This window comes from Hemicordylus capensis, chromosome 16, assembly GCF_027244095.1.
Source record: "Hemicordylus capensis ecotype Gifberg chromosome 16, rHemCap1.1.pri, whole genome shotgun sequence".
In the NCBI taxonomy this organism is placed as follows: Eukaryota; Metazoa; Chordata; class Lepidosauria; order Squamata; family Cordylidae; genus Hemicordylus; species Hemicordylus capensis.
Window position 1 is genome coordinate 8,418,193 of NC_069672.1, and position 20,884 is coordinate 8,439,076.

General features: G+C 47.6%; 3 protein-coding genes across 3 annotated transcripts in view; 1 reads left to right on the plus strand and 2 right to left on the minus strand.

Annotated features, from left to right (window-relative positions):
• Positions 1–20,884, minus strand: part of LOC128338529 (zinc finger protein 154-like) — a 117,951-nt gene that overhangs the window by 88,091 nt on the left and 8,976 nt on the right. The window lies entirely within an intron of this gene.
• LOC128338635 (zinc finger protein 239-like) lies at positions 1,256–16,808 on the plus strand. The gene is made up of 4 exons (XM_053281355.1): positions 1,256–1,630; positions 3,858–3,983; positions 5,748–6,645; positions 16,729–16,808. Exons 3-4 carry the CDS (start codon positions 5,964–5,966, stop codon positions 16,806–16,808), a joined length of 762 nt encoding a protein of 253 aa, XP_053137330.1. The 5' UTR covers positions 1,256–1,630; positions 3,858–3,983; positions 5,748–5,963.
• The window catches only part of LOC128338544 (zinc finger protein 665-like), a 28,139-nt gene continuing 21,730 nt past the window's right edge, over positions 14,476–20,884 (minus strand). Inside the window, exon 7 of the mRNA XM_053281149.1 lies at positions 14,476–18,283. Coding sequence (XP_053137124.1) covers positions 17,419–18,283 — 865 coding nt within the window. The 3' untranslated portion in view covers positions 14,476–17,418. The remainder of the gene's footprint in view (positions 18,284–20,884) is intronic.

Below are 20,884 nucleotides of genomic sequence, written 5' to 3' on the forward strand. Positions count from 1 at the left end.
ATCATGTCCAGTTCATCTCTGTTACCTTTGCTCCAAATCATGGCTAGAACTCAAAGGGAGTGGAAGTAGCTGAACTATCTCCAAACCAGATCTCTGAAAGAAAGAGGCTGAGTCCCATGGCTATTTTTTTTTTAATGTGGCTATTTTTTAACACAACAAACTGGAGTCAGTCAGAGGTTTCCACTTGCTGCATCCAGAATTAAATACAGTTTGAATATTTTCTGGGAAACATGAAGATCCAGCTCCTCCCTCTGCTGGTGTTTTTGTATCTTTGGGGACAAGTTTTGTAAAACTTGTGTTTTTCTATCTGTCAGGGCAGAATCCCATGGCTGAAGCCTTCCCTCTAGACAAATTCCCTGTTGTGATGGTCCACTCCCATATCAATATATATATACATATATTTAAAAAATTGGAGAATGGACAAAAAATACATTATCACAGAGCAAGGAAAATGTACAGGAAAAAAGCCATTCAAGAGATTGGGCACCTTCCTGATGAGGAAAGACTATTTTTTCTTTATGAATCTAAGAGAGATGAAAGGGGGAGCGGAACAGAGATTTATACTTTTACAAACTCTATGATGAGAATGAACCCAAGTTTTATCCACTCACTCTCACAACAAGGGAATCCACGCTCACCCACCGAAGCTGATTTTTGGAAGCTGTTTTTTTTTTTTTTTAAGCAGCACTTGAGTAATTGACTTAGGGCAGGGGTTCTCAGACATGGGTCCCTCCCCAACTGCTGTTGGACTACAAGTGCCATCATCCCCTGCTGCCACAGTGACCAAGTACAAGTACAACCAAGTGCACGCCTGGAAGTAGGGGCGCTGGAAGGAGCTCTTCCTCCCTGCTTTGGTTAAGGGGTTCGTTCCTTCAAGCAGACGCAGACGCTGCTTGAAGGTAAAACTAGCTGACCTGGTGCAGAAGCAGAGCATCTGCACCCCTGGTCCTCCCTGCCTCTCCTCCCTCCCTTCAGCCCCAGTCCGTTCTCCCCCTCCCAGCCTGATTCCCCTCCCCTCCCCTCCTGCTAGCCTGGCCGGTGCCCGGTGCTTTTCTTCCCCTGCCTGCAGACCTAGCTGGGGCTTTCTCTCCGCCGCGGGCGGGGCGGGCGCTTTCCCCATGGCTATCCATCAGCTGCTCGCGAACTCGCCCAAGAGCTGCCACGCATGGGATTTTGCCACGCGTATGCCTTAGGGAATTAAATATATAGAAGAAGTTAAAGACAAGCAAAGAAAAACCAACACCCGGTCCTAGGTGGCCAACCCCTGCCCTGACCCCGTCCCGTCCCGCATACAGCCAAGGCAACGAACGAAGCAGCGTGGAGGGAGGAGCTTCAGGAGGAGGAGGAGGGGAAAGGCAGGAGGGTCCAATCCTGTGTCCTGCATTCTAAGCCGCCAGAGGGAGGTGGATCTGAGAGGAGGAGGAGGAGGAGGAGAAGGAGAAAGGGTGGAGGGGAGACCAGCTGGGGGGGACGACAAAGAGAGACTTGCTGCTGCTCTTCAGGGGCTCCTTGGAGGAGTCCGGAGTCGGAGGTGAGAGGAAGGCGCCCCGCCTGCTGCGGAGAGAGCACCACCAGTCCAGCCTGGACTCTTCCTACCTGGCGGCTGAACGCTTCGGATCCAGAGGGAGAGGTAGGCGAAAGGCAGCGGGGCAGGGTGGTGGTGGTGGTGGTTTCCCTGCAGTCTCTTCTGCAGTGAAAAATGTGCGGCGTGGCTGGGAGGAGCAGAAGAGAGGGTAGCCCTCCCAGCCCCCTTGCCAGGGCCCCATATGACGACACCATCAATGGGGCCCCCATCCTGGCAATGTTCTCTCTAACTGGGATTCCCAGATGTTCTTGACTACAACTCCCATAATCCCCAAGTAAAAGCGATTGCAGCGGGGGATGCTGGGAGTTGTAGTCAACAGCCTCTGGGAAGGAATGCCTGTTAGAGGGGACACTCAAGCAGCCTGGCCAGAGAGGGAGGGCGGAAGCGGGCTCTGTGTAAGTGTCCAGCAGCCGAGGAGGAGGAGGAGGAGGTCAGTGAGGTGGGGCAGGGGTGCCCGGTCTGAGAGGCTCCCGGGGAGGAGCGGGACCATCTTTCCCACTGACAGGTGGAGGAGGAAGGTTGACCCCCTGCCCACCCCCTCTGAGGCACAGCCAGACCCACAAGGGAGTCATCGGGCAGGTCTCGCAGCATCCCTGGCAGGGGCGATGGGTGGGAGGCGAAGCAGGACACTGCCTCACATCACGCCTTCCCAATCCTACTGTGCCTTCCTTGCCCAGATGCAGCAGCAGGCCTATCCCTTCCTTCTCTCTATGGTCCCTGTCCGTCCTTTGTTGTAATCCTGGCTTCCAACACAGCACCTTCCCAGAGACAGAAGTGCATAAGACGAGAGAGACATGCACACAGGGATCAGCTGTGGAGATGCAATACTTGGGAGAGTTTGGGCTCCTTCCCTGCCTGCTAGACCTGCTTGTCTGCCTGCTAGCTTGTAGTTCACAAATTAAATGGTTATGTTTGGAGACCTCAGGATGCACCCCAGGGGTGTGTGTGTGTGTGTGTGTGTGTGTGTGTGTGTGTGTGTGTGTGTGTAAAGGGGTTAGCAAATTGCAAGCATTCCTCCAAAAACCAACATCTTATTTCTTTCTCTGACTCTAACCTTTCCTCTCTATATGGCTTCATTCTCCCTGCTTTTCAAAAAGCGGATTTCCCTGCAATTTCTGGGAGAGTGCTGCCTTTTTGTGTGTGTGTGTGTGTGTGTTTGTTTTTTTTTTTTTGTTGGTTGGTAGTTTGGGCAAGGACTGAAACCTACCTGCAGAAACTAGATAGAAGTTTCTGACTTTTGTGTGGTGTTCTGGGAGTTGAATCCTAGGCAGCTTGAGATAGAGAGATAATAGTGAGCTCCCAATTGAGGAAACCTCGTTTATAAGCAAGTATTGTCAGTTTCTTTCATAGAAGAAGGCGTGAAATTGTTCTCTGTTGCTCCGGAGGGCAGGGTTAGAAACCAGGGGGTTGAAAAGAGAAAGAGACAGATTTAGGCTAGGCATTCGGAAGTATGTGCCACTTGTAAGAACCGACAGAGGTGCTCTTAGTCCTGGACTTCCGGGCCGAAGTCCAGGGTCTCTACACCCCCTGGGCGCCCCCAAATCCTCTTTAGTCTATCCCAGGTGGTGTGTTTGCTGTGCAGCACCACTTTCCTGCACTTTACTGGGTGGCCGAGCTCGTGACTTTTGCTTTAGAGACAGAGGGGGGAGTAGGGAAAGAAATATCTGTGACGTTTCAGATGTTAATTATGTTAATTTGCATGTGGAAGTGATTCTGCTTGTGCATATTTGCATATATAAACCTTTTTTTTTTTTTACATTCTTACATTCTTGTGAGTTTGTTGCTGTTTTTATGTCCTCATGAATCCTGGTGTTAAAAATACTGCCTGTGCCATGGGGTGTGTGTGTGTGTGTGTGTGTAGGGGGATGATGCTTAACTTGCGGGGAGGGGGTCTGCTCCACAGGCCTCAAGATCCAGGCTCAAAAATTACGTAGGAGCAGCTCTAAGAACAGGTGGAGAGTGGAGCAGCCTGCCTTGTGCCATGGTGGGCTTCCCTTACTTGCATGTTTTCAAGCAGAGGCTGGACAGCGTTCTGCCAGAGATGCTGTCGCCCTGGGCTGGGAGTGGACTAGAAGACCTCAGAGGTCCCCTCCATCTCTCTCATTCCATTAAGCTGCACAAAAGTGTGCTGTAGGGGCCATTTGTGAGGCTTCCACGCATGCCCAATGGGCCTCTGCGTGGCCTGGGAATCGAACCTATTCACGCATCCCTAGCATCGCCGTTCTGTGAATAAAGAGCAAGAGTTGATGTAGTCTTCAATTGCTTCTTCCAGTCTGAGGTCTAGTGCAAGAGGAGAGAGCTGCATGAGACGTCACCTGTGTTCTTAAATACACAGTGACCACCTGCCCAACCTGAAGGACTCCTTACTGGCTGCTGAACTCTTTGGAGGAAGAGGAAGGTAAGGGGAAAGCAGCAGCCTTGTGGGGAAGGGGTGGCGGTGGGGGGTGGTCTCCCTCCCGGTTTCCCTGTGTCATTTTCCGCAGTGAAAAATATCCCAGCATGGCTGTGAGGAGTGCAGCCAGCAGCAGTAACCTGTGTGAGGGGAGGGAAGAGACAGAAGTGTATGTGTGTGTGCAAGAACTCTTCTCTTGCATTGTCTCCAGTACTCTCAGCAACCAACGGAGTGTTAAGATGGGGAACGAGAATGTCGTCCCTGCCATTTTTGCCTTTGTAACATCCACTTAAATTTGCTTCTGAACTGGCATGCTAAGTATTGCAGTGCCCATGGCTGGGAGCCAGCAGACATGTGCATGTTATGTCCATGTCATTATTTGTTTATCCTATTTATAAATGGCCTGATATATACATCTCCAGGCAGTGTACACAATCCAAATCACAATATAAAAACAAAAACAACTGAAACCCTTTCACAGAATTTTGCTGGTCAATGACTGAATCAACTTACATCTTTCACAGAATAAAAACAACTAAAAACAATCTACAGATAAAGAAGCTCTTTTTTTCGACAGGGAGTCCATTCTAAAGCCCTGGGGCAGCCACAGAGAAGGCCCCGTCCTGAGTAGCCACCAAAGGAGCCGGTGGCAACTGTAACCACATCCCCACCACCCCCACAGATGATCTTAATAGTTGGCAGAGCATGACCAAGCAGGGGGTCTCTACCTTGGACCTAAGCCATTCAGGGCTTTATAGGTCATGACCAGCACTTTGTATTTCGCTTGGAAACATATCGGCAGCCAGTGAAATTCTCTCAGAATCGGTGTTATATGGTCCCTTCAGGTTGTCCCAGAGACCAATCTGGCTGCCACATTCTGTACCAGTTTCCGAACTTTGTACAAAGGCAGCCACATGTAAAGTGCATTACAGTTGTCAAGCCTGGAGGCCACTAGCAGATGTACCACCATTTTAAGATCATTTACCTCCAGAAATGGATGTAGCTGACATATTGGCAAAAGTGGAGAATAAGCGCTACTGCCATTGCAATTTATGACCCACCTTTCAGCCCAAGAGGCAGCAGTGTGGTGGTGGAGATGGAATGAGGATGACGTCTGTGTAGAAATGCTAGTGAAGGGGGTGGCGTTGGTGGGAAAGACCCCCTGGGAGGCCAGGGATTGGGTGACGGATCCACTTGCCTGGCCGGGGAAGAAGGGGCAAGCCAGAAGGGGGGAGGAGTGTCCTAAATGTAGGGCTTTATTTAAGGCAGGGGCTGCCGACCAAGAGATGATCAGCCGGGATGGGGTTTGTTGTTCCAGTAGGCTCCCGGGGAGGAGCACGGACCTTTGCTCACAGTGATACTAGGCAAAGGAGTGGAGTGAATATACTTTCCTCCTCCCCAACTCTGAAGCAGTGCCCGTGCCTGTAATTTAGTGTGAGAGGGTGTGAAGGTTAATTGGAGAATTCTTCCTTCCTAAACACGGACACTTCCCAGTTATTAAAACTCTGTCTCACCTTGATGCCTCCCTGATTTCCTTCTCCAGTTCTAGATCACTGTCTAAGAGGCTCTGAAGAGAGTTCTCTTTGCAATATATGTGTCATTCTTTGGTTAATTTAAGTCCAATAGATTTTAGTGTAATCACATAGCTATTGGATGTGGAAATAACTGCCAACCTCTGGTTTGCATTTCCACTATTTCTTCTCACACAGTCTCCTTCAGGATCCTTTTCTATCCCAGGCTCTGACCAGTTTCCTCTCTTCCTTCCAGCAGGTGAGAGTTGGGAAAGGAAAAATGAGGAGGAAACCAGCAGGGAATTTATGAGTGGTGCCAAATAGGAAAAGAGGAAACAATACAAAGTAAAACCACGAGAGAAAAAAGGAAGAACAGAAATGGATAACCGGTTTCTCAGCATAGGGTAAAAAAAAAAAAAATGCAGCAAGAAAGAGATGCTTCACTTCTGAACCAAGCTTTGAACTGCAGTGCGAAATGCAAACAGGTGAGAAACCACATAAATGCTGTGAGTGCGGAAAGAGCTTCAACACTCGTGGACATCTTACCGTACATTCTAGAACCCACAGTGGTGAGAAACCATATAAATGCTTGGAGTGTGGAAAGAGCTTCAGGCAGATTGGAGCACTTACTCTACACCATAGATCCCACACTGGGGAGAAACCACATAAATGCTTGGAGTGTGGAAAGAGCTTCAGTGGCAGAGGACACCTAAATATACACAGTAGAACCCATACTGGGGAGAAACCACATAAATGTTTGGAGTGTGGAAAGAGCTTCAACCAGAGAGGACACCTAAATATACACAGTAGAATCCATACTGGGGAGAAACCACATAAATGTTTGGAGTGTGGAAAAAGCTTCAGCATGAGTGGAGCTCTTACTTTACACCGTAGAACCCACACTGGTGAGAAACCATATAAATGTTTGGAGTGTGGAAAGAGCTTCAGCATAAATGGAAATCTTACTGTACACTATAGAACCCACACTGGGGAGAAACCACATAAATGCTTGGAGTGTGGAAAGAGTTTCAGTGGGAGAGGACACCTAATTATACACAGTAGAACCCATACTGGGGAGAAACCACATAAATGCCTGGAGTGTGGAAAGAGCTTCAATGAGAGTGGAGCTCTTAACAGACACCATAGAACCCACACTGGTGAGAAACCACATAAATGCTTTGAGTGTGGAAAGAGCTTCAATGAGAGTGGAGATCTTAATAAACACCATAGAACCCACACTGGTGAGAAACCACATGAATGTTTGGAGTGTGGAAAGAGCTTCAACCAGAGAGGATACCTTATTATACACAGTAGAACCCATACTGGGGAGAAACCACATAAATGTTTGGAGTGTGGAAAGAGTTTCAACCAGAGAGGGCACCTAATTATACACAGTAGAATTCATACTGGGGAGAAACCACATAAATGCTTGGAGTGTGGAAAGAGCTTCAGCACAAGTAGTGAGCTTACGATACACAATAGAACCCACACTGGGGAGAAACCATATAAATGCTTGGAGTGTGGAAAGAGTTTCAATGAGAGTGGAGCTCTTAATAGACACCATAGAACACACACTGGGGAGAAGCCATATAAATGTTTGGTGTGTGCAAAGAGCTTCAATGAGAGTGGAGCTCTTAATAGACACCATAGAACCCACACTGGGGAGAAACCACATAAATGTTTTGAGTGTGGCAAGAGCTTCAGCACAACAGGAGAGCTTACTAAACACTACAGAAGCCACACTGGGGAGAAACCATACAAATGCTTGGAGTGTGGAAAGAGCTTCAGTCAGATTGGAGCTCTTACTGAACACCATAGAAGCCACACTGGGGAGAAAACACATAAATAAACTGGCTCATCTGGTGGCTACTTGGAGACAAGCCTTCTCCATTGATGTCCCAAGACTGTAGAACATTCTCCCTGCTGAAATAGAGCTTCTTTGTCTCTCACAACTTTTAAAAAGGCAGTCAAGACACATTTGTTCACCCAGGCTGTTAGTTAATTAATTAATTTATTAATTGAAATATTTATATACAGCCTGGACCCAAGCCATTAAGGGCTTTATAGGTAATAACCAGGACTTTGTATTTCACCTGGAAACTTATTGGCAGCCAGTGCAGTTCTTTTAAAACTGGTGTTATGTGGTCCCTTCGTGTTGTCCCAGAGACCATTCTGGCTGCCGCATTCTCTACCAATTGTAGTTTCTGGACTATGTACAAAGGCAGCCCCACGTAGAGTACATTACAGTAGTCAAGCCTGGAGGTTGCCAGCATATGTATCACTGTTTTAAGGTCATTTACCATTAGAAATGTACATAGCTGACATATCAGCCAAAGTTGATAAAAAGCGCTCCTGGCCACCACCCCAACCTGAGAAACTAGGGAGAGCTTTGGGTCCAGGAGCAAACCCAAGCTACCTACCTGATCTTTCAGGCGGAGTGTAATGCCATCCAGAGCAGGCAGAGCTAAACCATTTCTCGGTTCCTTGCCCCGCACAGTCAGTACCTCCATCTTATTTGGATTCAACTTCAGTTTGTTATCCCTCATACAGCCCATTACTGCCTCCAGGTAGGCATTTAGGGTAGATATGCCATTTCCTGATGAGGTCAGTCTGGAGAAATAGATATGGGTGTCATCAGCATATTGATAACACCCAGCACCAAACCTCCTGATGATCTCTCCCAGCAGCTTCATGTAGATATTAAAAAGCATTGGAGACAATGTGGACCCTTGTGGAACTCCACACTTCAGTTCTCGCTTAGCAGAACAGTCTCCAAGCAACACCATCTGGAATCTGCCAAAGAGGTAGGAACGGAACCACTCTAAAATAGTGGTTCCAATCCCACCTCCCTCAGGCCGTCCAGAAGGATACCATGGCCGATGGTATCGAAAGTTGCCGAGAGATCCAAAAGGATCAATAGAGTCACATTCCCTCTGTTAACAGCCAGTTGGAGATAATCCATCAGGCTGACCAAGGCAGTCTCAACCCCATAGCCCACACAAAAGCCAGTTTGAAATGGGTCTAGATAATCTGCATCATCCAAAACTACCTGAAGCTGAGAGGCCACCACCAACTCAACCTCCTTGCCCAACCATGGAAGATTAGAAACAGGTCTGTAATTACCTAACTCTGAGGGATCCAGTGTTGCTTTCTTCAGAAGTGCTCTAATAACAGCCTCCTTAAGACAAGGAGGCATCCTGCCCTCCCTCAAAGAAGCATTTATAATATTTAGCAGACCCTCTCTAATAATATAATTATCAGATTAGATGAGCCTAGTTGGGCACGGGTCAAGAAAAGAGGTTGTAGGACGCACAGTCCAAAGCAGTTTGTCCACTTCCTCAGGAGTCACAAACTGAAAATGATCCAATATAATCCCATAAAAGGAGTCACTGGACACCTCCATAGTAGACTCTGCAGTAACTGTGGAATCCAGCTCGGCCCGAATATTATCCACAAAAAAGTCATTAAAAATGTCACAGCGAGTAACTGATGGTTCCAAGCTTAAATTCAAGGGGGAGGGGGTACATCCTAGCCCCCTCACAACCCTAGACAACTCAGCTGGACATGAATTTGTGGAAGCAACACGGGCAGAAAAGAACTGCTTATTTGCCGCCTGCACTGCCAGAGCATAGATCTTCAAATGTGCTCTGTGTTGTGCCCGATCAGACTCGTGCCGAGTTTTCCTCCACTTGCACTTTAATTGTCTATCTCACTGCTTCAGCTCCCTTAACTCATCCAAGTACCACATGGCTGTCTTTAAAGCAAGTCGGAGAGGATGTTTAGGAGCTATTGCGTCTACTGCTCTGGTGAGTTCATTATTCCATCTTTGCATCAGAGCATTGACAGAATCATTATCAAAGCCAACCATAAACCCTTCCATGGCTTCTTGGAATCCTATTGGATCCAATAACCATCTTGGGTGGACCAATCTAATAGGTCCTTCACCCCTGCAGAGGTGGGTCCTGGCTGCATATTCTACCTTAACCAGGTGGTGATCTGTCCATGACAATGGGGAGATGACAGGAGTCCCCACCCACAGAACACCACCCTGATCAGAGCAAAAGACTAAATCGAGTGTGTGACCAGCATCATGTGTCGGACCAGAGACCAATTGAGATAGGCTCACAGTGGTCATGGCCGCTATGAACTCTTGAGCCGCTCCCAACAACCCAGTCCCAAAGTGAACATTAAAGTTCCCCCACCAACAACAATCTGGTCGACTCCAATGCCAACTCAGCAACCAGGTCCGTCAGCTCAGTTAGGGACTCTACTGATCAGTGGGGAGATTAGTACACCAGCAGAAGTCCAAGTCTATCCCTGATCCCTAGGCTTAGGTACACAACTTCAGAATAGGTCAAATCCCTGACAGTGATCCTGATAAGGGAGATTATATTCTTATAAACCACAGCCACCCCACCTCCCCATCCACATCCTCTCACTTGCTCTGTGATTGAGAAACACTGGGTTCATTTAATGAGCAGAGGCCATCACCATCCATCAGGTTCATGCTTTTATTGATCACAACATGCTGAGTATCTCTCTTCCAAGAGCACACTCTTAGGCTTTTGGCAAGAGTCTTTTATAATGTTTACATACACGCTATAGGATTGAGTACAGAGCCTATCAGAGGCCAAAATTTCATGGTATACACCAATTACACTAGTATAAGCAGAATAAAGCTTAGCCATTGGTAGACAAGGTGAGTCAATTACAAGGCAAGAAACCAGCAATAAAGTTCCAAACAGCTTTAGCTGTGCTTATGCCTAGTCAGGCAGGGCAAGCTGTGGTCAACAGGTGTTTATCTCTACTCAGGCAGGGCAGAGTATTGTTTCCAAGAAAAGGGGCCCTTGTAACGGCAGGGTGCAGAAACCTGTGACCTTTAGGGCTTATGTAGGTTACACAACTAGCTGAAAGGGGATAGTGCAATTTTCCTTCATCAATCTACCATGGATTAACCCTCTGGGAGAAGCTGGGACCAAATTGGACCACTGGCCTCTCCCGACCAGGACTCCATAATAGATACAAGGTCAGTGCCTTCATCAATGATCAAGTCATGGACTACCTCAGATGATGATGATTATTATTTTGGAACCAACATGGCATTGCAGAGTAATAAGGTGAGGTTCTGTGGGTGGGTGGCATTGCTCTCCAAAATCAAAGAGGTGGTAGACCTGCTGGAAGGGGAAAAAGCAATTAGATTTCTGAATTCCCTTCCCCTATAATGACCCGCTGGGCAACCAATGGCATAGGAACATAGGAAACTGCCATATACTGAGTCAGACCATTGGTCTATCTAGCTCAGTATTGTCTTCACAGACTGGCAGTGGCTTGTCCAAGGTTGCAGGCAGGAACCTCTCTCGGCCCTATCTTGGAGAAGCCAGAGAGGGAACTTGAAACCTTCTGCTCTTCCCAGAGTGGCTTCATCTCCTTGGGAATATCTTGTAGTGCTCACACATCAAGTCTCCCATTCAGATGCAACCAGGGCAGACCATGCTTAGCTATGGGGACAAGTCATGCTTGCTACCACAATACATATCTTCATCGATTCCCCACCACCACTGGTATAGATGCCCCAGGCACGTTCCCAGGGGCATAGCCACCATTGTGCAGACAGGTACAAAGTATACAGGCCACCAATGAAAAGGGTTGCCAAAGCCCACAGCGGGGCCTGGCTCAAGCTGCCCCAGGATCATTTTCCCACTTCCCCATCTCTGCTCAGCCCAAAACACATACCCGTCCCAGGCCTAACTAAGTACTGGGCAATAATGAAGTGATGCTTGAAACAAACAAAGTCCAGACATGTAACTTGGTCATTGGATTGGATAGGACAGTGTGTTGTGCCGTATTGTGGGCCATTGGGTCTCATCAGGGTTTGGAACCTGTGTGGGCTCTCTCTGAACCCTTTCAGCAGAACTGTTTTGTACTAATAAAGCAACTTGACTGGATTACCAAACACAACATGAAGGCAAAGTTTCTTCCACAGCAGGGGCCTAGAGCACCTTTCTTATGAGGCAAGGCTACAACACCCGGGGCTTTTTAGTTTAGAAAAAAGACGACTGCGGGGAGACATGATAGAGGTCTATAAAATCATGCATGGTGTGGAGAAAGTGGAGAGAGAGAAATTCTTTTCCCTCTCACACAACACTAGAACCAGGGGTCACTCCATGAAATTGATTGCCAGGAGGTCTAGGACCAACAAACGGAAGTACTTTTTCACACAACGCGTGATCCACTTGTGGAACACTCTGCCACAGGATGTGGTGACAGCCAACAACCTGGATGGCTTTAAGAGGGGTTTGGTTGACTTCATGGAGGAGAGGTCTATCAATGGCTACTAGTCGGAGGGCTGTGGGCCACCTCCAGCCTCAAAGGCAGGATGCCTCTCAATACCAGTTGCAGGGGAGTAATGGCAGGAGAGAGGGCACGCCCTCAACTCCTGTCTGTGGCTTCCAGCGGCATCTGGTGGGCCACTGTGCGAAACAGGATGCTGGACTAGATGGGCCTTGGGCCTGATCCAGCAGGGCTGTTCTTATGTTCTTATGAAATGAAATAAACGAATTCTATCCTTATCCTGGAAAGAATTAAGTCAGTTTGAACCAGCAAATTATTGCTCTGAATTGGCATTCCCCAGCCATTGCAGGGCTTTCCCCCTAGTGCGATAAAATGCTCTGCCTTCAGTGGTGGTTTCTGGGAACTTTGGGAAGATTGCATAGGATGCAAGAACCTGTCCTTGTAACACTGGTGGATTGATTGAATATGTCCTTGTTGATTCAATTGAATATGTCCTTCTTAATTTTATATTTTATTACTCGCTAAGAAACCCTTTTGTAACACTGCTTTCACCGATTTCCCTGGGGATTCAGAGTTATTTTAGGTCACCTATTTACTACTTAGAGCGAATCCTGAGACTAATTTTAAAGTGACTAAATTATGTGCGTCTGCTTGTAAGATTAGATCTGTTAATTGTAGTTCTTGTGATTGATATACCTTTTTAAAATAAAAATTACAAGCTGGACATCGTGGATGGTTATGTTGTATTTTTCCTCCTCCTGGTCATGGACCGTAATAAAGGATTTATTCATAACAGTAAAGTAAAGCCTAGAGTTGGGGGGGACTAGCTCCCGAGCATAGGCAGAGTGTAAACCCCAAAGTTAGAAAGCCAGAAGAAAAAGATCCCGGTCGCATGAGAGCTGATTGAAATACATTCTGCCACTGGGATGGTGCTCGTCTGGAAGTGTTTGCTGGCACTCCGAGGCAGACTGTGGGGGTTGCTGGAGACCGAAGCTGCTGCCGTGAATGGCCCCTTGCCTGGAGGATCCAGTGCTCCCAGGGCAAAGTGGGGAGCTGATGCTAGGGAGGAAGAGGATATAGAAAAGGCTGCTGCTAGCCCGGCCGAGTGGTGGGAGCAGGGGCGTAGCAAGGTTGGAGTGGGCCCAGAGACAAGATTTTAAAATGGGCCCCCTACACACACACACACACACACACACACACACACACACACACACACATCATCTTAAATTATCTTTTTATGGTTTTGTAAATTGTGGACAATGCAGGTCATTTAATGGTACTAGAGAAAGACATGCTGTTCTGGTAGCTCCAGGTCTTAACACCCACATCAATTCCAGAGGATGAATACAACTGAAGGAAGCCTGGGCGGGGGCGTGGCTGGGGGAGTCAGTCATGTGACTTGCCTCTGGGGGCCCCCCAAGGCTGTGGGCCCCTAGACAACTGTCTCCCCTTGCCCTATTATAGTTACACCCCTGGGTGGGAGGGAAAGGGAAGGTCCTTCCCTACCCATGGAAGAAAAGAGCCCTCACCCAGAGGTGCACCCAGGTAGCCTGGACTTAAGGAGCATTCACCTAAGGACATTTGGAGGTCACCCCACACCTGCAAATTAGGAACATAGGAAACTGCCATATACTGAGTCAGACCATTGGTCTATCTAGCTCAGTATTGTCTTCACAGACTGGCAGCGTCAACCCCATGCGGATTATGTGGACTCATTTCAAATTGGCTTTTGGGCAGGCTATGGGGTTGAGACGGCCTTGGTTGGCCTTTTTTGGTCAAAGACCGTAAAAAAAGTATGATGATGGCCTTGGTTGGCCTCTTAGATCAGGGATTCTCAACATTTGTTCCCCAGGTGTTATTGGACTTCAGCTCCCATAATCCCCAACCAAAGGACATTGGAGCTGGGGATCATGGGAGTTGAAGTCCAATAACATCTGGAGACCCAACGTTGAGAATCCCTGTCTTAGATGATCTCCAATTAGGAATTGACGTGGGGGGTCCCAGCTGGCTCAAAGGACTCTCAGTGAGGGTCAGGGTCACGGCTGAGTCAGCGTTTGGACCGGGGTCTTTCGACTCCTGCTCCCCAAGTCCTCATGACCCATCATGACCCAAGGTGAGCCCCAAAGTCATTCCAACAGAAAGGCTGCAAAATGGCTCCCTTTCGGCTGCCCCGTGTTGGGCCTTTGTGTTTTCGCACCAAAGTAACAAACCAGAGGACAGGGCCGTAGCTCATTGGCAGAGCATGTATGTCACAGGCAGAAGCTCCTAGGACCCTGAGAAGCTGCCTTCTATTGAGTCAGGCCATTGGTCCATCTAGCCTGGTACTGTCTACCCAGACTGGCAGCGGCTGCTCCAAGGTTGCAGGCAGCAGTCTCTCACAGCCCTATCTAGGAGATGCTGCCGGGGTGGGGGAGCTTGGAACTGTGTGCGTGCAAGGGGAACATCTTCCGGTGCTCCCATGTGGCCTCCCATTCAAAAGCAAACCAGGGTGGGTCCTGCTTAGCAAAGGGGACAATTCATGCTTGCTAGCACGAGACCAGCTCTCCTCCCAGGTTCAGCCCATCAGCATCTCCATGTTGGGCCAATTTTTTATAATTTCTAATTCTCCCCAGTAGCCAGATTTACCTATGGGTTTATTGGCTCCTGGCCAGCTAGTTCTGCCCACTGCCCAGAAAGACAAGCTCAAACTCCAGAAATCAAATTAACATTTTATTAATTAACATGTTACAAACAAAAAACAAACGGGAGTAGCTAATCTTAATAGTCGAAACCAGGGTTTCGTAACCTTGGGCCCTCAAATGTTGTTGGACTACATCTCTCATCATCCCCAGACATGGCCTTTGTGGCTGAGGATGATGGGAGTTGTAGTCCAACAACATCTGGGGGCCCAAGGTGAGGATGATGGGAATTGTAGTCCATCAACATCTGGGGGCCCAAGGTGAAGAAATCCTGGTCTAAACCTATTAAAGAATTCAGTAGGCATCTCACCAAATATGTTGATTCAATCTGCAAATCAGTCTCCTCAACACAACAGGAGAGAACTCAAAAATAGAGGAGATTCAATGAAAATCAAATGAAAAACCATCAAATTAGAGAGCTTAAAGCTTAGAGCCAGGGGCGTAACTATAATAGGGCAAGGGAAGACAGATGTCTGGGGACCCACTGCCTTGGCCCCCCCCCCCTAGAGGCAAGTCACAAGACTGACCCCCCCCCAGCTGCGCACCCACCCGGGCTTCCTTCAGTTGGATTCATCCTACAAAAATGATGTGAGTGTTAAGACCTGGAGCTATCAGAACAGCATGTCTTTCTTAAGTGCCATTAAATGACTTGAATCATCCACAATTTACAAAACCTTTTAAAACATAGTTTAGGATGATGTTCTATTGTGGTACATAGGGGTGTGTGTGTGTGTGTATACACAAACACACACAATGCTTTTTGTTACCACTATTCAGCCTCATTTAAGATTTCTTTACTTCATTTGCTGAGCTTCAGTGGGGGTGGGGGGCAATGGGACATTTGCAAATCTTGTCTCTGGGCCCACTCCAACCTTGCTACACCCCTGCTTAGAGCCAGGGAAACATTAAAAAGAAGAAATCAAAGGCAACAGCTAGCCCAACGCTATAGACAAGATTTTTTTTCAAGAAAGGAATACACAAGTTAGAAAATCATAACAACAACAACAAATATTTATATACCACTTTTCAAGAAAGGTTTCCAAAGAGGTTTCCAGAGAGAAATAATAAATAAATAAGATGGATCTCTGCAGGGGCGTAACGAGGGTTGGGCAGGCAGGGCAAGTGCCCTGGGTGCCATTGCAGGGGGGCGCAAAGTGCCTGCTACGCACCCCACCCCCAACCACCACAATTAATATTTTTAAAAAAAATTTAACCTCCCCCCCACTCCTGCTCACCGCTGCCACTGCTGTGGCTGGCCCGCCCACACCCCTCCATCCATGCAGGCACAAAAGTGACTGATCTGAGTCCGAGCACCCTCTCAATGGCTGCTGACCGGGCGCCTTTCAGTGCTTGCCCTAGGCACCATTTTCGGGGAGCACAATCCATGGGGGCACAAAAGTGACCGATCTGAGTCCCAGCACCCTTTCAATGGCTGCTGACCGGGCGCTCTCCCATTGGCTGCTGACAGGGCACAATTTCAGTGCTTGCCCTAGGCACCATTTTCCCTAGTTACACCCCTGGATCTCTGTCCCCAAAGGGCTCACAATCTAAAAAGAAACATAAGACAGAGACCACCAACAGTCACTGGAGGTACTCTGCTGGGGGTGGATAGGGCCAGTTAATCTCCCCCTGCTAAATTAAGAGAATCACCACGTTAAAAGGTGCCTCTTTGCCGAGTTAGCAGGGGTTGACCCTTTTTGACCCATAACAGGTCAAAAAGGGAAAAATAGAGATTTTCTAAAATCTAATCAGTGATCCAAATGTAAGAATATAAAACAGGTATATTTATTAAAATATGCATTAGCAGAAACATTTCAACACACAAGTTAATACATCCCCATTCTACATATTTCATTCCCCACTCCCATCTCTGTCTCTAAAGCAGAGGTCACACTTGGTCACCCAGCACCCGGGAGAAACTACAGAGGATTTGGGGGCACCCAGGGGGTGTGGAGACCTTGAAATTCGGCCCGGAAGTCCAGGGGCAAGAGTGCCTCTGGTTCTTCCCTCTCAAGAGGATGCTTTGAGATAGTTGTTACGTTTTGCTAGGCCACGTCTAATTATACCACCCATCTTGATTAGAAAGACCATTTAGAAGGATTAGGTGTTAGAGATGTGCCTGGAACCAGCGATAGCCAGTTGAGCCTCCCCAGGCAGCTTCGAAAACTGGTACCACAGGGCAGTTGTATACCCTCTTGCCGCTCCAGTGTGTGTCAAACCGGAAGTGGCTGGTGCACGTGGCCGACGGCTTTTGTTCTGTTTGTGATCCAGTTATTCCAGATCACAAAGGGAATCTACTAAGGGAATCTACTAGCACTATTCCCCAAGAATTATCCAATTTTGATAAGTGACAGAGAAGATAATAGAATATTGCAACAGGAACCTAACCATCTTACTTATGTATTATTTTTCTATGCAAACCTCTGTGAGAACTTTGGTTGAAGAGCAGTATATAAATATTTGTAGTAGTGACCCAGTAGGTATGGGTGTTCCGGATGAACACATGAAGCTCCCAAACTTAGACACAACATTGATCCATCCAGCTCAGTATTGTCTACACAGAACCAACACAGAACTGTATTCAGAATCAATGAACAGAAAGTGCTTGCTGTGAAACACTAATATTCGTGAATCAGTTGGAACCAATTAGGTACTCTTCTTCATAATTCAGAACCAGAAACACAATATTGGGTACCAAATCCCTCAGAAGGTAACAAGAGTAAAAGTAAGTCAAATCAGAAGTAATTTCACAAGGTTTTATATTTCACAGAGTGAGAAAGATTCTCAGGTTTATCTGCAGTTTCATGTGTATGATTGTTACCCTGTATGACTGTGTGCATCTGTGGTAAGGTTTGACTTGCTCCTGAAATTCTTGTCACACTTCAAGCATTCATGTGGTTGCTCCCCATTGTGGGTGCTATGGTGTATCGTAAGATGTCCATTCCGACTGAAGCTCTTTCGTCACACCAAGCCCTTATATGGTTTCTCCTCAGTGTGTATTCTATGGTGTTTGTTAAGATTTCCACTCTGGCTGAAGCACTTTCCACACTCCAAGCATTTATGTGGTTTCTCCCCCGTGTGGGTTCTATGGTGTATAGTAAGATCACCACTCTGGCTGAAGCTCCTTCCACACTCCAGGCATTCATATGGTTTCTCCCCAGTGTGGATTCTCTGGTGTCTAGTAAGTTGTCCACTCCCACTGAAGCTCTTTCCGCACTCGGAACATTGAAATGGTTTCTCCCCAATGTGGGTTCTATGTATAGTAAGATGTCCACTCCTGCTGAAGCTCTTTCCACACTCCAAGCGTTTCTCCCCTGTGTGTGTTCTACGGTGTCTAGTAAGTTCTCCACTCTGGATGAAGCTCTTTCCACATTCCAAGCATTTATGTGGTTTCTCCCCAGTGTGCCTTCTATGGTGTCTAGTAAGTTCTCCACTCTGGCTGAATCTCTTTCCACAGTCCAAGCATTGATATGGTTTCTCCCCAGTGTGAGTTCTACGGTGTTCATTAAGCTGTCCACTCTGGCTGAAGCTTTTTCCACACTCCAAGCATTTATGTGGTTTCTCCCCAGTGTGGATACTGTGGTGTCTAGTAAGATGTCCGTTCCGGCTGAAGCTTTTTCCACACACTAAACATTTATATGGTTTCTCCCCAGTGTGGGTTCTATGGTGTGTAATAAGATGTCCACTCTGGCTGAAGCTTTTTCCACAGTCCAAGCAATTATATGGTTTCTCCCCAGTGTGGGTTCTATGGTGTGCAGTAAGTTCTGCCCTCATGGTGAAGCTCTTTCCACATTCCAAGCATTTATATGGTTTCTCCCCAGTGTGTTTATTAAGTTCTCCACTCCTGCTGAAGCTGATTGCTTTAGACCCTCTTAGACCTGAAGCTGAAGAAAGAAATCAGGGAGGCATCAAAGTGAGACAGAGTTGAAATCATGGGTGGCTTTAATCACCCTCACTTAGCCTGGATAAAATCACATTCAGGTCGTGACAAAGAGGCCAGATTTCTAGAGAGGCCAAGTGACTGTGCCTTAGGACACCTGAAAACAAACACCACCCCAATCAAAACAGAAAGGAAAAGGAGGAACGGAGGTGTTCGGGAAGCGGCTTCTTTTTAGCCTCAATCACCACATCTGAAAGACGGGGAGAATCATGCCCTCTGACCTTACAGGATTGCTATGTGGATGACAATAAACTCATCCCCAAGAGGGCTTTGCACCCTTGAAAGCACTATACCCGGCTTCCCAACATCGGAGCCTCCAGATGTTGCTCAACTACAACTCCCATCATCCCCCAGCCACAATACACTGGAACTGGGGCTGGTGGGAGTTGCAGTTCAGAAACTTCTGGAGGCCCCCGGGGGGGGGGGGGAACCCTTGTGCAATACAAATGCTAAGTATTACTCTAGGTGGGGGTACTGACGTGAGCATCCTTAATGGAGGTCATGCCTCCTCTTCTCCTAGTAATGTGTGGTCAAAGAAATGAGAGAACTGAGGTTAAGGTGCTTCCTTAACTGCATGTTCCTGGGAGAAGATAACATGTTCCCCATGTGCCTTAGAGCTGCCCTGGGGCTGCATTGAGAGGTCTACCAAGGTTGTTTTTTAATGCAAAAAACCTGAATTCCAACTTCTTTCCAGGTGGAAATCCTCTTCCTCAAGAAAAGATGTTCACAATAACCCATTGCAAAGTTTTACACTTGGGGTTGGTGAGATCTTGGGGTTGTGGCGAAAAGCTCACTTCCATGATTGCTGGCTAGTGGCCACTGTGATTGGGGCAGGATACGGGTAGCAGCCCCATTCCACCAAGAGGGCCCAGGTTCTGCAGCCCTGCTGTAGACTGTGCCCAGTGAGATGGACCTAGATCCTGTTCCCATCCGAGGCTGCCTCGTATCTTCAGGGTCAGTCAGAGAGAGCCTCCTCAGGGATGAGTAATGCATCAATACCCCATCCATCTTCTCCTTTTACCCCTAGAACAATCTGATAAGGGAGGTCAGAGATGCATGGCTCAAAGACACCAGTGAGCTTCGTGGCTATCTGACGGGGTAACTGAACCCAGATCTTCCAGGTTCTAGTTTGCTGCCAACTACTAGCCTCTTTTGCACGAGCAGACTTACGGGGGCAGGTTTGTCCTGTCTCACAGCTGCATCCAGCTGCTGACTGAGTTTGGGCAAAAACCTCTCCTGTCCAGCTGCTGGTGATGCCCATAGGATCACTTCCTCCCACTCTGACCTTGGTCTTCAGCTGCGGCTGGCCAGCAAAGAGAAGAGCACTCACCTCTCAGTTTAGGGAAGGAGGCTTCTCCTAAGCCAAGCCCGGCCATGTGAACAAGCATCCTCTATCACACTGGCTCTCTAGCCCATAAGCAGATCAAACTCAAGACCCTGGCAAGATTTCCTCCACATTCTCACCAGCTGAGCAAACTGGGCCGATCTCTTTGTTTGACTCTCCCCTTCCAGGGAAGAAACGAAAAAGAAGTCTTACCCAGAGAAGCCAGATTCGCAGCATTCTCCTCCATGACTTCCCTGTGCAGGGCTTTTTGGGCCGGATCCAGCAGCGCCCATTCCTCCTCCGCGAAACACACAGCCACTTCCTCAAAGGTCACCTAGCCAGGAAAGAAGAAGGAAACGTTTGATCTCTCGTGGTTTGTTTATTTATTTATTTTATTCAATTTCTATACCGCCCTTCCTAAACTGGCTGAGGGCAGTTTACATAGAGGAAATCATAAATGAATAAGATGGATCCCTGTCCCCAAAGGGCTCACAATCTAAAAAGAAACATAATACACATACCAGCGACAGTCCCTAATAACAAAATGTGTCTTTCCCTTCTAAGCACAATCCAAAAGAGTCGTTCAGGAAAGGGGGTGTGAGACGTGTGGGGGATATTCCCCTGCAGACTCATTGGTTATATATTATATACAGTGCTGCTTTTCAACAAAAAGTTTTTTTAAAAATGGTTTACACAGCAAAAAAATGTAATGGGGGAAATGGTGCCCTGTCTCAATGGGGCTCAGACTCTCACTGATTCTCACTAGTGACCAGCCTCCCCTCCCTCTAAAGCAGGGTTTCTTAACCTTGGGCCCCCAGATGTTGGCCTTTGTGGCTGGGGATTCTGGGAGTTGTAGTCCAACATCTGGGGGCCAAAGGTTAAGAAACCCTGCTCTAAAGAGATCACAGGAATTGAACCCTTGTCTTGACTGACAGGCTGGTGAACTTCAGGGCTCAACAAATCAGTACAACAGGTGGGTGGGAACTGGAGAGCTGTTGCTGGGATTTCTGGGAAGAAGAAAGGAAGTTTGTGCTTGAGCATGGAGAGAGATAATGCAATGGAGTTTGCTGCAGCAGGACAACTGTAGATCCTTGACAGACAGGATTGCAGGAGTCTTTATTCTCATCAGGATTTGGCGAGTTCAAGGAAAGGAAGCCAGGGCT

Coding starts and splice junctions, on each gene's coding strand:
- LOC128338635 (XM_053281355.1), top strand. CDS start 5,964: ATGCAAACAGGTGAGAAACCACATAAATGCTGTGAGTGCGGAAAGAGC. Junction 6,646..16,728: donor ACACCATAGAACCCACACTG/GTGAGAAACCAC, acceptor TTTGTGATCCAG/TTATTCCAGATCACAAAGGG.